Raw genomic sequence first — 13,855 nt, 5'->3', positions numbered from 1 at the left:
TTGCATTTTAAATAAAATAATAATTCTTAGCTTATATTACTACTATTAATTTATACTTAAAACTAAAAGTCTTTTATTGCTTGCATGAACAATAAGGCTGACTACTTATCTGCGTTTGCTATTTTTGTGCTTAATTAATTACCGATTGCTTAAATTAATGCGTTTTAAATTAGATTTTATCATTAAAAATTAATTGTCGTATGCAACAAAATTCAGATTATTTTCTACCCGCTTTTTAAAAAATAATTATTTCTTTGTTCCGCATTATTAACGTATTTTGCCGAACATTCCAGGGACTTCGAAGCGAGTACCTACCACCTACTCGGGGTGTATTTAGCGTGATCAGCGCTGGCGGAATTGGAACTGCTGCGGCGGGCTACTGCAATAACTGGTTTGAGTGAACATTTTTACTTTATTTAATTCATTCTTTGTTCTATACAATGCCGGAAACTGAAATGAGTGGTTTGAAAGAACTTTTAAAGAAACGCAGTACGATTAAAGGTCGTTTAACTAAATTTAGAGAATATATAACGGTTTTAAATCAAATTAAACCTGCAGATTTAACTGGTGCTCAAGTAAAAGAAATTTCATTGAGATTAACTAAATTCCAAGAGTTGTTTACTAGTTTTGATGAATTGCAAGATCAAATTGAACTTTTAAGTACCGATCAGGATGAACAAATTAGAGAAAGAGACTTCATAGAATCTCAATTTTATTCTTTGATATCGACTGCCCAGGAAATAATCGATTCGATTTCTCAAGGCAGGGATCGAGCCGAGGGTTCTGTAAATTCCAAGCCATCGGCCACTTGTTCTCATGCTCTTAATACAATCAAATTGCCCACGATTAAACTCCCGAATTTTGACGGGAACTACTTAAAATGGCTGGAATTTAGAGATACGTTCGACTCGTTAATTAATTCTAATGATACTATACCTACGATAAACAAATTCCATTACTTGAGGTCTGCTTTAGAAGGCAGTGCTACTGTTGTTATAAAATCCATAGAATTTACCTCTGCGAATTACAGGGTTGCGTGGGATTTATTATGTGAAAGGTATAATAATAAAAATATTTTAATAAACAATCATCTAAAGGCATTGTTCAACATCGAACCTATAACGCGAGAGTCTTACAAGGCTTTGCGTTATCTTATTGATCAAGTATCTAAAAATTTAAGAGCACTCGGAACGTTAGGCTTACCTACTGAGCAATGGGACGTTTTGGTTATATTTATGATGTCATCTAAATTAGATATTAATACAAATAGAAAATGGGAGGAATACAAGGGTAACCTCTCCGATTTACCTACGTTACTTGAATTTAAGACTTTTCTTCGTAATCGTGCGGATGTGTTAGAAACCACTCAAGGTACCCGCTCGGATAAACACACCCATGACTACAAGTCTAATTATAAGTCACAACAATCTTCTAAATCATTAGTTGCTGCTAATACGGAAGTGTCAAAACGGATTGTATGTAGTATATGTAAGGAGGACCACCGTGTGTATTTGTGTCCCGTCTTTTTAGACATGAGTTTGGAGGACAGACAGAGTGAGGTAAATAAATTAAAATTATGTTCAAACTGTCTCCGCGAAGGGCACAATGCGCACAGGTGCCGTTTAAAGGGTTGTTGTAGGTCATGCAAGGGGAAACATAACAGTTTACTCCATAAAGAAATTGCAGAGGTTTTGAAGGCTGCACCCGTCTCTTTGGCAATATCTAGCGCAAAAGAAGTACTACTGTGTACCGCTCTTGTAGATATAGTTAATCCACAGAACAATAGCTGTCAAAGGGCTCGAATATTATTAGATACTGGGAGTCAATCCTGCTTCATGACTACTAATTTCAAAAATAAAATGGGTTTATCTGTAAATCGAGTGAAACCTGTAAACGTATCGGGTATAAATAATATCGGTTTTGATATATCTGAGCGCTGCTGTGTACAATTAAATTCTAGAGTATCTTCTTTTACGGCTAAGTTGACATGCCTCATTGTACCTAGGATTATCGGTAGTGTGCCTAATAACAAAATTGAATTGCAGAACTTGAACTTACCATTAAACATCGAGCTGGCCGACCCTGCATTTTATCAACCAGCTGATATTGACATACTTATAGGCGCAGATGTCTTTTGGGATATTATAGGTACACAACAGATCAAGTTAGGTCAAGACAAGCCTACGTTGCTAGATTCGAAACTGGGGTGGCTTGTGTCTGGCCCAGTAGGTAAAAGTACTTGTAATGATAATTTTATGTGTAATTTTAATCAATTAGATATTTATGAAAGTATGAAAAGATTCTGGGAAGTAGAAGAGTTACCTACGACCAAAGAAAATTTATTCTCTGTAGAAGAGCAATTATGTGAAACTCATTTTGTAAATAACACTTCAAGGTTAAGTAATGGTAGATTTTCAGTTAAAATGCCGTTTAAAGAATCACCTGAAGATTCTTTGGGTGAGTCATTTTACAGTGCACGCGGAAGATTCTTGAATCTTGAGAAGAAATTAAATAAAAATTTAAAGTTTAAACAAAAATACGTTGATTTTATTAAAGAATATCAGGAATTGGGACATTTATCAGAGGTTGATCGACCTTCATTTGGTTTTTATTTACCTCACCATGCGGTAGTACGCGAGGAGAAAGAAACTACAAAAGTGAGAGTCGTGTTCGATGCGTCTGCTAAATCATCTTCTGGAAAGTCACTAAATGATATCCAATTGGTAGGGCCTGTAGTTCAGAGCGATTTATTTGAAATTTTATTGCGTTTTCGTATACATAAATTTGTATTAACTGGGGACATTGAAAAAATGTATCGGCAGATAGAAATAGATAACTCTCAACGTCATTTACAGCTTATCTTGTGGCGCGAAGATGAGGAACAGCCTCTCAAAATATTAAAATTAAACACTGTCACTTACGGTATGGCTTCTGCTCCTCATTTGGCCACTAGATGTCTCTTGCAATTGTCTCAGGAATGCAATGATGAAACTGTTGCTAATGTAATTAAACGCGATTTTTACATGGACGATCTGAGTACAGGTTCAAATAGTGTCGATGAGCTCAGAAAAATATACAACGGTGTCACTCAAACTTTAGAGTCTGCATGTTTTCCTTTGCGCAAATTTCGCACAAACTGCTCTGAATTATTTGAAAATCAAACTGATGTGTGTGAGGTTCGTGACTGGAACAAACAATCTAGCGTCCTAGGTCTTAACTGGTCACCCAAATCGGACACGCTTTTCTTTTCTACAGATATACCGGTTGACAATGTTATCACGAAAAGGACAGTTACTTCCATGACCTGCAAGATTTTTGATCCGTTGGGTTTATTATCTGCAAGCATTATAAAGTCAAAAATCTTTCTTCAACAATTGTGGAGTAATAAAGTCGATTGGGATCAGCCTCTTCCTAGTGACGAAGCTAGTAAATGGACTTCTTTTATTCAAAATTTGGCTCAATTGTCATCAATAGTAATACCTAGGCATGTGTTAAAATATACTAATTGTGACATTGATCTGCATTGCTTTGTGGACGCATCTCAGCACGCATATGGGGCCACTGTGTACTTACGAACCGTAGATAGAGAAGGGCACGTTAATGTACAGCTGTTATGCGCTAAAGCACGAGTGGCGCCATTAAAAACGTTGACGATACCACGCCTTGAGCTATGTGGTGCGTTGCTAGGGGCACGATTGTGTGCCAAGGTTATAAAATCACTTACTTGTAATATTAGCAACAAAAAAATATGGACCGATTCTACGATTGTGCTAGGTTGGTTAAACACTCAATCCCGAAATTTAAAAACCTTTGTTTTAAACAGGGTAATCGAAATAAACGATCTTACTAAGGAATTCGCATGGATGCACGTACCAACAGATCAGAATCCTGCTGATTTAGTCTCCAGAGGGATTGACCCGCAGCAGCTTCAGGATTCTACTTTGTGGTGGCGAGGTCCTTCCTTCTTAGCGAAGGAAGAATCTGAGTGGCCTATACAAGGGTCCTTTGCAACTAATAATTTACCAGAGTTAAAAGTATTTACATGTACGAAAGTGGACACTAAAATTAATAACTGTTCACTTGTAAAATTCGAAAAATATTCTCGATATGATAAATTAAAGAGGATCGTAGCTTATGTCTTAAGATTTATAAATAAATGTCGTAAAAATGCTGTAAGTAATGATGTAATTGAACCTGAGGAACTGGAGAACTCGTTAATGTTGTTAGTTAAGCAAGCTCAGTTAGAATCGTTTGCTAATGAACTTTATACTATTGCTAAAGATAGAAGTTTGCCTCTTAAGTCTAAATTACTGCCTTTAGATCCATTTATAGATACGTTAGGAATTCTCCGAGTGGGTGGTAGGTTGCAAAATTCAAAATTTGATTTTAATAAAAAGCATCCTATTTTATTAGACGGCAAACATCATTTTTCTAAAATACTCATGAGGCATGAACACTTTCGTTTACTTCATGCTGGTCCACAGTTATTACTAGCTGCGGTACGCGAAGAGTTTTGGCTTATCGGGGGCAGAAACTTAGCTCGCAGCGTAACGAGAAAGTGCATTGTTTGTGCGCGTATGCGTGGTCAAGTGATAAAACCTATAATGGGTACTTTACCGTCTGTAAGAGTATCCTCAAGCTTCGCTTTTGATACTTGCGGAATTGATTTCGCTGGGCCTTTTTTAATTGCTAGCAAAAAGGGTCGTGGCAGTAATATAACCAAATGTTTCCTTGCACTGTTTGTTTGTCTTCAAACAAAGGCTCTGCACTTAGAGACGGTGAGCTCAATGTCTAGCGATGCTTTTCTTCTTTGCCTACGCAGGTTTGTGTCTCGACGGAGCAGATCTCAAGTAATTTACTGCGATAATGGTACTAATTTTGTGGGTGCAAAGAATGAATTAGGTAGGGTTCTTAAAGCCAGCCGTCAGTCCGTGTCCGATTACGCAGGCGCTGAAAAGATTAAGTTTGTATTCAGTCGCGCATACGCGCCTCATTTCGGAGGAATCTGGGAGGCTGGTATTAAGTCAGCAAAGAGCCATTTAAAACGTGTAGCAAGCAATGCTTCTCTGACGTTTGAGGAACTAGCGACGCTTTTTACCCAAATAGAAGCAATCCTTAATTCCCGCCCGCTATCTCCTCTTTCGTCAGACCCCACTGATCTATATCCATTGACTCCAGGACACTTTTTGATTGGGCGACCTCTGATGTCGGTGCCGTCACTGCCTGTCACCACTAAAAGGCCTAACAGATATGAGTTTATTGAGCAGCTGAGACAACACTTTTGGGAGCGTTGGCGCAGGGAGTTCATCGCTGAGCTCCAGCAAAGAACGAAATGGCGAACTCGGCAGCGTGACCTTCAAATCGGCGACATGGTTGTCCTGAAAGAAGACCAATTACCTCCACTACGATGGCGCCTTGGGCGCATTACTCGATTGTACCCTGGTCCAGATGGCATAAACAGAGTAGCAGATATCTTCACAGCAAAAGGAACCACGAGGAGAGCATTCAATAAAATATGCCTTCTTCCAACATCTCTGGATGCCTAACTAGAGAAAGCGAGAGAAGAATAGTTTGAAAACGTCTTTCAACGGGGGCAGTATGTACGCGCACAAGCAAGCGCGATGACGTCACGGCGACCGGCCTGCGCCGCCGCCGCCTTCACCGCGCCCCACCGTGTCCTTCTTTCCCCCTCCGGGCCCCCGCGGAGTCGAACTTTGAGCGCGAGACTCGACGCACGTTACTTACTCATTTTAAATTTATTGTCTGTTTAATACGCAATAAAGTCTTTATTATTACTAATTTTGTTTTGCTGAATCCATCGCAAACATGACCTATACAAATATTAGCACTGCAACTGCACTGCAGTAACCGAATCTGCGACTACTTGCGCTTCAGCCAGTTGCTATTATCACTATGCCAGCGAAGGCTGGGATAGCAGCTTTAAAATTATCTAAAAAATAAATTAACCCTTCTTCCTATTTTAATAGTTGTAGAATACACACGGCCACAAAATATAGGTACGTGTCAGAATTCTATTTTATAATATAAAGGAACACTTCGCTACCGCTATCGCTTCAGCCTGTTATATCCTACTGCTGGGGCATATGCCTCTATCCCCATGTCGGAGAAGGATCAGAGAGAGAATCTACCACGCTGCTCCAATGTGAGTTGTCGGTTATATTCCCTACTATAAGTGAATCGCTATCAGTTCTACATTGTAATGATCGCTATTAGTTGTACATGATAACATCCGCGACCGACGGCTTAACGTGCTCTCCGAGGCACGGTGGGGAGACTCATAAGGACTGCACTAACATCCAGATCACGGAAAACATCTGTATAACCAAAACAAATATTTGTCATGTGCGGGGCTCGAACCCGCAACTGCCAGCGCACCAGCTACAAACCAGTGCTGTGACCGTCGCGCCGACGTGTCGTCAAGGGACACTTATAGAAACCTATATACAAACTAAGATAACTATAACTCCACTACTTAGATATAATTCTACACTGGCTTCCTGGTTGCTGCAAGTGTGAGTCTCACAAAGTAACACACCACTTATAAGTCCGGGCCGGATAATCTACATGCAGAATATATTAACATAATTGCTAATAATAGTATAGAGTATTTTTGCATTATACTTCAACGAATGATTACGGGCTTTAATTAAGCATCGTATCGCAGACTTTACATGCCTTAAATCTGTTTTAAATATACGTTTAATCTGTTTTTGCTCAACGACGAAGGTAATGCATGCAATAAGCATTATGAACTTCAAACCTGAATCGGCTTAAGCTCATATACCTACTACGTCTTTTCAGACCTAGAGGCGTTTGTCCAACATTGGGACATTTACATGCAGCTGTAATTTACTATATAGTTACTTAATATTAAAGTGCGCTACGATAATTTTGGATTAGCAATTTATTTATTTATTTATTTTATTTATTTATTTATTACCGTTTACATTTATTGCACTTAAATACAGTATACAACCAAGGCGTAATATATGCCAATAAACAAGCATAAATTAATAACACTACAACAAATACACTAAAGAAATAACAATTTATCTTATAATACGAGTATACACATTAACATTTATATACATCTGAGGATTTTAGTCTTTTGAAATCTATACCTGATAGCGATCGTTATTCATAGTAGGTAATATATCCGCCAACCCGCAGTAGAGCAGCATGGTGAATTAAGCTTCTATCATTCTCCTACCTGGTGGATGGATGTTGATGATGATGTTGAATACTATATCACCATTTCTTAAAAACGTGTCCAAAAGATTAAGTACAAAATGTATTCAAGAAGGCATATTGGTTGAGATTACTAGTATAAGAATAAATACACTGCTTAATATAATGCAATGATTATCCTAATACTTTATATCGAGTCTTAAGCTTTCCGCACCGGTTTCCATTATTACAAGTCGTCTTTCAAGTCCATTTAGCTGTGAAAACCAATAGAACGTGCCACTTGCCCTGTTAAAATTCACAACTCTGCACTTTTGTACGAAACAGCATCGCGCAAAACAAATAAGTCTCGCGTGAAATTCGTATACTTGCTTTAAGTTCCGCAAACACCAAAAAAACATTGATAGACATATAGTTTAATTCACAAACGATTTTAAACCATAAATTTTTCGTGTTAAGGGTAATTTATTTTTTGAGTAGTTGCAATATTAAATTGGTAATAAAACAAGAGTTCACGCATCAATATTTCGTCAACAAGAGGTGACGAACAAAGTGCCGCTATTAACAGTTGCCGGTATTTTCAGGAAAAAAAAAAACATTTTTAAGGGTGCCAATGAGGATTTCATCCTGTTTGGTTTTGAGAAAAACATGTTAATTTGACCCAAAGATATCCAGCGGGCGTGAATTTTGACGAAATGTGCCGACCTGAAGTTCTTAAAATGCCTTCGTTTATTATTATGTAGCAACTTACCTGTTCTTTTTTACCCTTTTATTTCTGCTCTATTATAAACGAAAAACTGTTTTTATACGTTAGTTGGGATGCTTGATATATTAAATGTAACAATTATTATCTATGTGCGGAGAGTTATAAAAACATAGTAAAAAGTTATGAAAATATAGTAAAATGCACCCCACGTTTTTTACTCTGAATTGAATTATTCTCTTAATAACTTAAATTTTATTATATATTTATTTTGAAGTAATTAATTAGTAATATAAACTCTTTGTAATTAAAAATTATTTTTTACTTTTTATTTCGATGAGCTATAAAAGCGTGCTTTTTTAGTTTTTTTAACTATAATTTATTAAATAAATATAAAATTAGGTACTTTGCAACTCGACAAAAATTGTACACTATACTTTTAGGGCCCTGTAAAAAAAGTATTGCTATATTAGAAATAAAAACACATTCGTAAAACAATTACACTAAATATCTTAACAGCTTATGGACACTTAAAAATCTTTGAAGCGATTTAAAAACACGCTATTTCCGTCACAAGTCACATTAAACGCTTTTAACGGCATTCAAGTATCCGCTTCCACTCTATAACTGAACTGATAAAAATCGCAAAAGTCATATATTAATATTAGTAACCAACACTTTAAAGGTGCCTTTTAAGTGGTCAAGAAAAAATCAATTCTCTAAAACGGCACTTACTCATAAACTTGCAATTAATTAAATAATATGTGTACGTGAATTGGTAATTGAAGTTACGAGCTTTCGATAAAAAATTGTTTAAAATGTTACTATTTATATACGAATATACAAATTACTATATTTATATTTAGACAGAATATTTACTGTTTAAGATTATAGAAGTATTTTTTTAACAAATCAAAAATGTACTGCTGTCGATAGCTGAGAACTAAAATAAAAAAAATATCACTGCGTCAAGTATCAATGAATGCTTAGCGCCAAAGCAGTAAATTTGTTATGTAATTATTGCCATTCATGCGAAAATAACACGGAAACGACACTTTACAAGTTGACTTGCATTTCGTAAGGACATGGCAATGACGTACCAGGAAATCGTTACTTAAGAGGCATGATTAGTTACTTAAGTAACGCTCTCATACTTCCGATTGTTTGTGGGGTGTATACAATATCCCTGGACAGGATCTACTAAATGATAATATTTTGCATTTTTCATTCATATAAAAAGTTAAGTACGAGGTAGGCATTCATCAACAATGTCATGATTTTCTTGTCAAGACACCTTGTTATAAATGATTGAAACTCGTAAAAAGTGTTCAATTTTACTAGTTTAAGTTTATTATAGTGAGGAGGAATAATACGTAAATTTCTTGAATAATAAGTAATACATTCTAAGCCAAAGGTGTCGAAAATAACTTATGTAGCTACAAAACTGAATTCCAACAATTTGCGTACGGTATGGTCACAAGACATGGTAAAAATGCATTTTATGTTCCGCCAACACCGCCATTAGTGGCAAATCAGAAACACGTGACGGTAAAATATCTAAATAAAAAATCACATCTCGAGTTACCACGCCGTAACACAAGAATCCAGCTTACTAAGGAAGAATGGATGGAACATGGGAACAATAGAATAAGCAATTCAGCATTTTGATTGTTTTACAATTTAATTATTAAAATATATTTTAAATCAGTCTTGTATCAACTATCTCAAAGAACAGTTACTTTTATTTCTAATTTAATTGTAATTTCATTTTATATTTTGAATTAATAAATATTGTGAATTTAAACAAAATTGTTTTTAAAAAGACTTTCATCGGTCGCCATATCATAACTGGCGCAGTCGGTAGTTGTTGCGGCAATTGAGTGAATAAAATCTTCGGTCAATTGAACGATTTTGATCGTTAAAACCGCGACCTTCTCTACAACGAATCTACAACGGCGGCATCGGTGAAGTCTTCAAGAGAAGATACAAGACCCGGAGAGGAGATGCAGAAGGCGCTTTGGTGAGTACTCTCTCAATTCCAAGTTCCTTTGCTATATTTCCTTCCGTATATATTTTAATTATACTTTTAAGGGTGTTTTTGTCTAAAGGCTAAAATCGCTGTAGGCATTTACTTCCTATTAAAATAAAATAGGTATTAATATTAGTTGAAATAAATAAACACTATAATTTAGGGTGTATATCTTAAATGCTAAAATCGCTATAGAGATTTACGTCCTAGTATAATAGTAATAACAATTAATTAAAATAATTATATAATTAATAATTTCTTTTTATTTAATTTGAAATAATTAAATAAATACTTATACTTAAAATTATTGTCTTTTTAAATTTTATAAAGTTAAGTATAAAGAATAACAATGTCGTTCGAAACGTGTGATGCCTCAAGTTTCAAGCTTATCTCGGAATTCATGCCGCGATACGATGGTAATCCGAAACTATTGAATTACTACATTAGAGAAGTAGAAAACATTTTAAATCTTTTAGATAGTTCAGTTAGAGCTCATCCAGCTATATTATGTTTAATTAAAAGCCGATTAAGTGGATTAGCCACAGAAGCTATCGCGTATGAGGAAACTCTCACCTCTTGGGAAGTCATTAAGGCTGCCCTCATACAAAGATTGCGGGAACCGCGTAATGAAATACAATTAATGCAGGAATTAAGTCGTATGAGACGTCATAAAAATGAAGACGCAGAATCGTTTGGCAAACGCTTACGAGATATATTGGATGCACTTTTCTCAGTAGGCGCGCATTCTGATAAATCATATTATGAAAAGATGGTAATAGAACAATATACCAATAATTTAGATTTCCAAGTTTCAATAGGAGTGAGAATAGCTCAGCCGCTTAATTTAGAATCAGCTATAGTTATAGCCAGACAGGAGGAGGCTAGACTTGCATATAGCAAGACATTTAATAATATTCAGGTTAATACACCAACATCATCTTCAGCCAAGGTTAGAGAACCAATTAAAAACTTCATTCAGTTTCCAAATTATACACCATTCGCAAATAACCCAGTCCAAAGACAAAATAACAATTTTGTACCACAAAAAAATAATTTGTCACCTGAGCAACGCCAGCAATGGGTTCAGTCCATGTTACCATGGAAGAATCGCCCTTCATCAAGCAACTATAGACCACCAGCGGGAGGTTTTCAAAGAAACTTTCCCCAACAGCAGGTAAGTCAGCCTAAGCAACAAAAAGTTTCAGACGTGACCATGAGATCAGTCAATAAACCTCAAAAACCACAGTTTGCAGTAGAAGAGTTATACTACACAGGTTCACATGAAGAACAGCCATATGAAAACGAACAAGGTATGTACAATGACCATTATCCGTACGATAGCGTATTGAATGATCAAGAATCATATGCAAATGAAGAGGTAAGTGACCAGCAGGTTTTTACGATAAGCCCAGACCCAGGCGAAGAGAAGTAATAAAATTAAACAATCAAGATAAAGACCATCTCCCTTATATAGAATTACCAGAATTTAAAGGTAAGTTCCTAATAGATACTGGTGCTTCTAGATCATTGATATCCCCCGAAGTAATTATAAATTCTATCTTTCAATATTGTGTAGAATTTGAACCATTCGAAATAAAGACAGCACATGCAACCACGCAGCATAATTATGTAGCTTATTTACCATTACCTCCAGCTTTTAACACAGATATAGTTCATAAATTTCTGATATTTGACTTTGACCCGAAGTACAAAGGACTGATTGGTTTAGACTTACTTAAAACATTATGTAGTAATATCGACTTAAAAAATAAGATTTTACATACATCGACAGCAGACTTACCTATTCATTTTGACCATCCCAGTAAAAAATTAACCATCGAACCCAGATGTGAAAAACTTATAACTTTAAAAACTAATTATTCTGACGGCGAATATATTCATGACGAGTACATTTGGTCTAATGATTTAAAATCACCCGCGGCAATAGTGCAGGTTAGTAGAGGAAAATTCAAAACTTCCATTATTAATTTTAATACAGTTAAGAAAGTAATACGTAATACGGAGAATATTCCTTTAGAATTCTATAACAGTAACTCGAATATAACTCAATGTAGCTTAAATTCTCATACAGTGAACCCAGACTTAGACAAAGAGTTGTGTAATAATTTACGAAAAATACGTACAGACCACATGAATGATGAAGAGCGTCGCGAAATCACAAAAATTTGCTATCGGTACAGAGACATCTTCTACTCTGAAAATATTCCACTTTCTTTCACGCACGATGTTAAGCATAAACTTAGACTGACTGACCAAACCCCAATATTTGTTAGAAATTACCGACAGGCCCCACAACAGCGTAAGGAAATACAACAACAAGTAGATAACTTACTAAAACAGGGTATTATACGTGAAAGTATATCTCCATGGTCTTGTCCCGTCCATATTGTCCCAAAAAAGGCAGACTCATCCGGAAAGGTGAAGTGGAGGCTAGTTATCGACTATCGAAGACTTAATGACCGACTCATAGAGGACAAATACCCCTTACCGAACATTAATGACATCCTAGACAGACTAGGACGAGCACAATACTTCACGACGTTAGATCTTGCTAGTGGGTATCATCAAGTAGAAATGCATCCAGACGATATCGAAAAGACAGCTTTCACTACCGAGAGAGGACATTACGAGTTTCTTAGAATGCCGTTTGGTCTGAAAAATGCACCTAGCACTTTTCAAAGACTAATGGATCACATCCTTAGAGGTATAGAAAACGTTTTCACTTATTTAGACGATGTCATAATAATATCCACATCATTACAAGAGCACATTGAAAAAATTAAACAAGTTTTTGATAAGTTTAAAATTCATAACTTAAAAATCCAATTAGACAAATCCGAATTTTTGAAAAAGCACGTCAAATTCTTAGGTCATGAACTAACAGAACAAGGAGTCGTTCCAAACCAGGACAAAATTAAAGCCGTTTTGAACTTTCCTTTACCTAAAACCCCTAAAGACATTAAAAGTTTTTTAGGACTAGTAGGGTACTATAGAAAATTCATCAAAGATTTCGCAAAACTGACCAAGCCCATGACTCTATGTCTAAAGAAACATAGTAAGGTAATACATTCACCAGAATTCGTAGAATCTTTTAATAAATGCAAACAAATCTTGACGAATGCACCTATCTTACAATATCCAAATTTTGACCAGACTTTTATACTGACAACAGACGCATCAGACGTAGCCCTTGGTGCAATATTATCACAAGGACCCGTAGGCGCGGATAAGCCCGTAGCTTATGCATCTAGGACTCTTTCTGACACCGAGACTCGCTACTCAACAATAGAAAAGGAATTATTGGCTATAGTATGGGCAGTTAAATACTTCAGACCATACCTTTACGGTCGAAAATTTATAATATATACCGATCATAGGCCCCTAACATGGTTAATGTCGTTAAAAGACCCCAACTCTAAATTAACGCGATGGAGATTAAAACTAGCCGAGTATGACTACGAGGTTATTTATAAAAAAGGACGACAAAATACAAACGCAGACGCTCTCTCCCGAGTAAAAATTTTCCATAAAAGCATCGATTCTCTTGCAGTAAATCTACACGACAATGACGATGACGAAATAATAAATAGGATATTTGAGAATGTACGCCGAGAAGAAGAGACCGAAACAGAAACACAACAAGAAATCCCTTCTGTAGGTAATAATACTAATATTGACGAGGACACAACACTTAGACATGACGAACGACCTCTTAGCATAGAACCCGAATCTGACAGTATGAGTGCAATTGACCCTGACAATCTCGTTTCGACCAATCATACCCAACCTGATAATGAAAACCAAGGAATACCAATTTTAGAAGATGCCATAGACAGACAACTTAAGCAATTTCATATTAGATCAACCCCGGGTTCAACTTATAGGGTAGACAATAG

At 36.1% G+C, this 13,855-nt stretch overlaps 1 protein-coding gene across 1 annotated transcript; it reads left to right on the top strand.

The window, feature by feature from the left end:
• The first annotated feature begins 440 nt into the window (after positions 1 to 440).
• Positions 441 to 5,546, top strand: LOC123660163. The gene is made up of 3 exons (XM_045595265.1): positions 441 to 2,457; positions 2,557 to 2,723; positions 2,823 to 5,546. The coding sequence occupies exons 1-3, from the start codon at positions 441 to 443 to the stop codon at positions 5,544 to 5,546; spliced, it is 4,908 nt and encodes a 1,635-aa protein (XP_045451221.1).
• The last annotated feature ends 8,309 nt before the right edge of the window (positions 5,547 to 13,855 follow it).

This window comes from Melitaea cinxia, chromosome 15, assembly GCF_905220565.1.
Source record: "Melitaea cinxia chromosome 15, ilMelCinx1.1, whole genome shotgun sequence".
Taxonomy (NCBI): Eukaryota; Metazoa; Arthropoda; class Insecta; order Lepidoptera; family Nymphalidae; genus Melitaea; species Melitaea cinxia.
The sequence above is the reverse complement of the archived record's forward strand: the minus strand, read 5'-3'. Positions and strand labels throughout refer to the sequence as shown.

What these genes read in the sequence shown, in the direction of transcription:
- LOC123660163 (XM_045595265.1), top strand. Translation starts at nt 441, where the DNA reads ATGCCGGAAACTGAAATGAGTGGTTTGAAAGAACTTTTAAAGAAACGC. An exon ending in ATCACCTGAAGATTCTTTGG is followed by an intron (nt 2,458 to 2,556) that starts GTGAGTCATTTT and finishes ATTTTATTAAAG; the next exon opens with AATATCAGGAATTGGGACAT. An exon ending in CACTAAATGATATCCAATTG is followed by an intron (nt 2,724 to 2,822) that starts GTAGGGCCTGTA and finishes ATGTATCGGCAG; the next exon opens with ATAGAAATAGATAACTCTCA.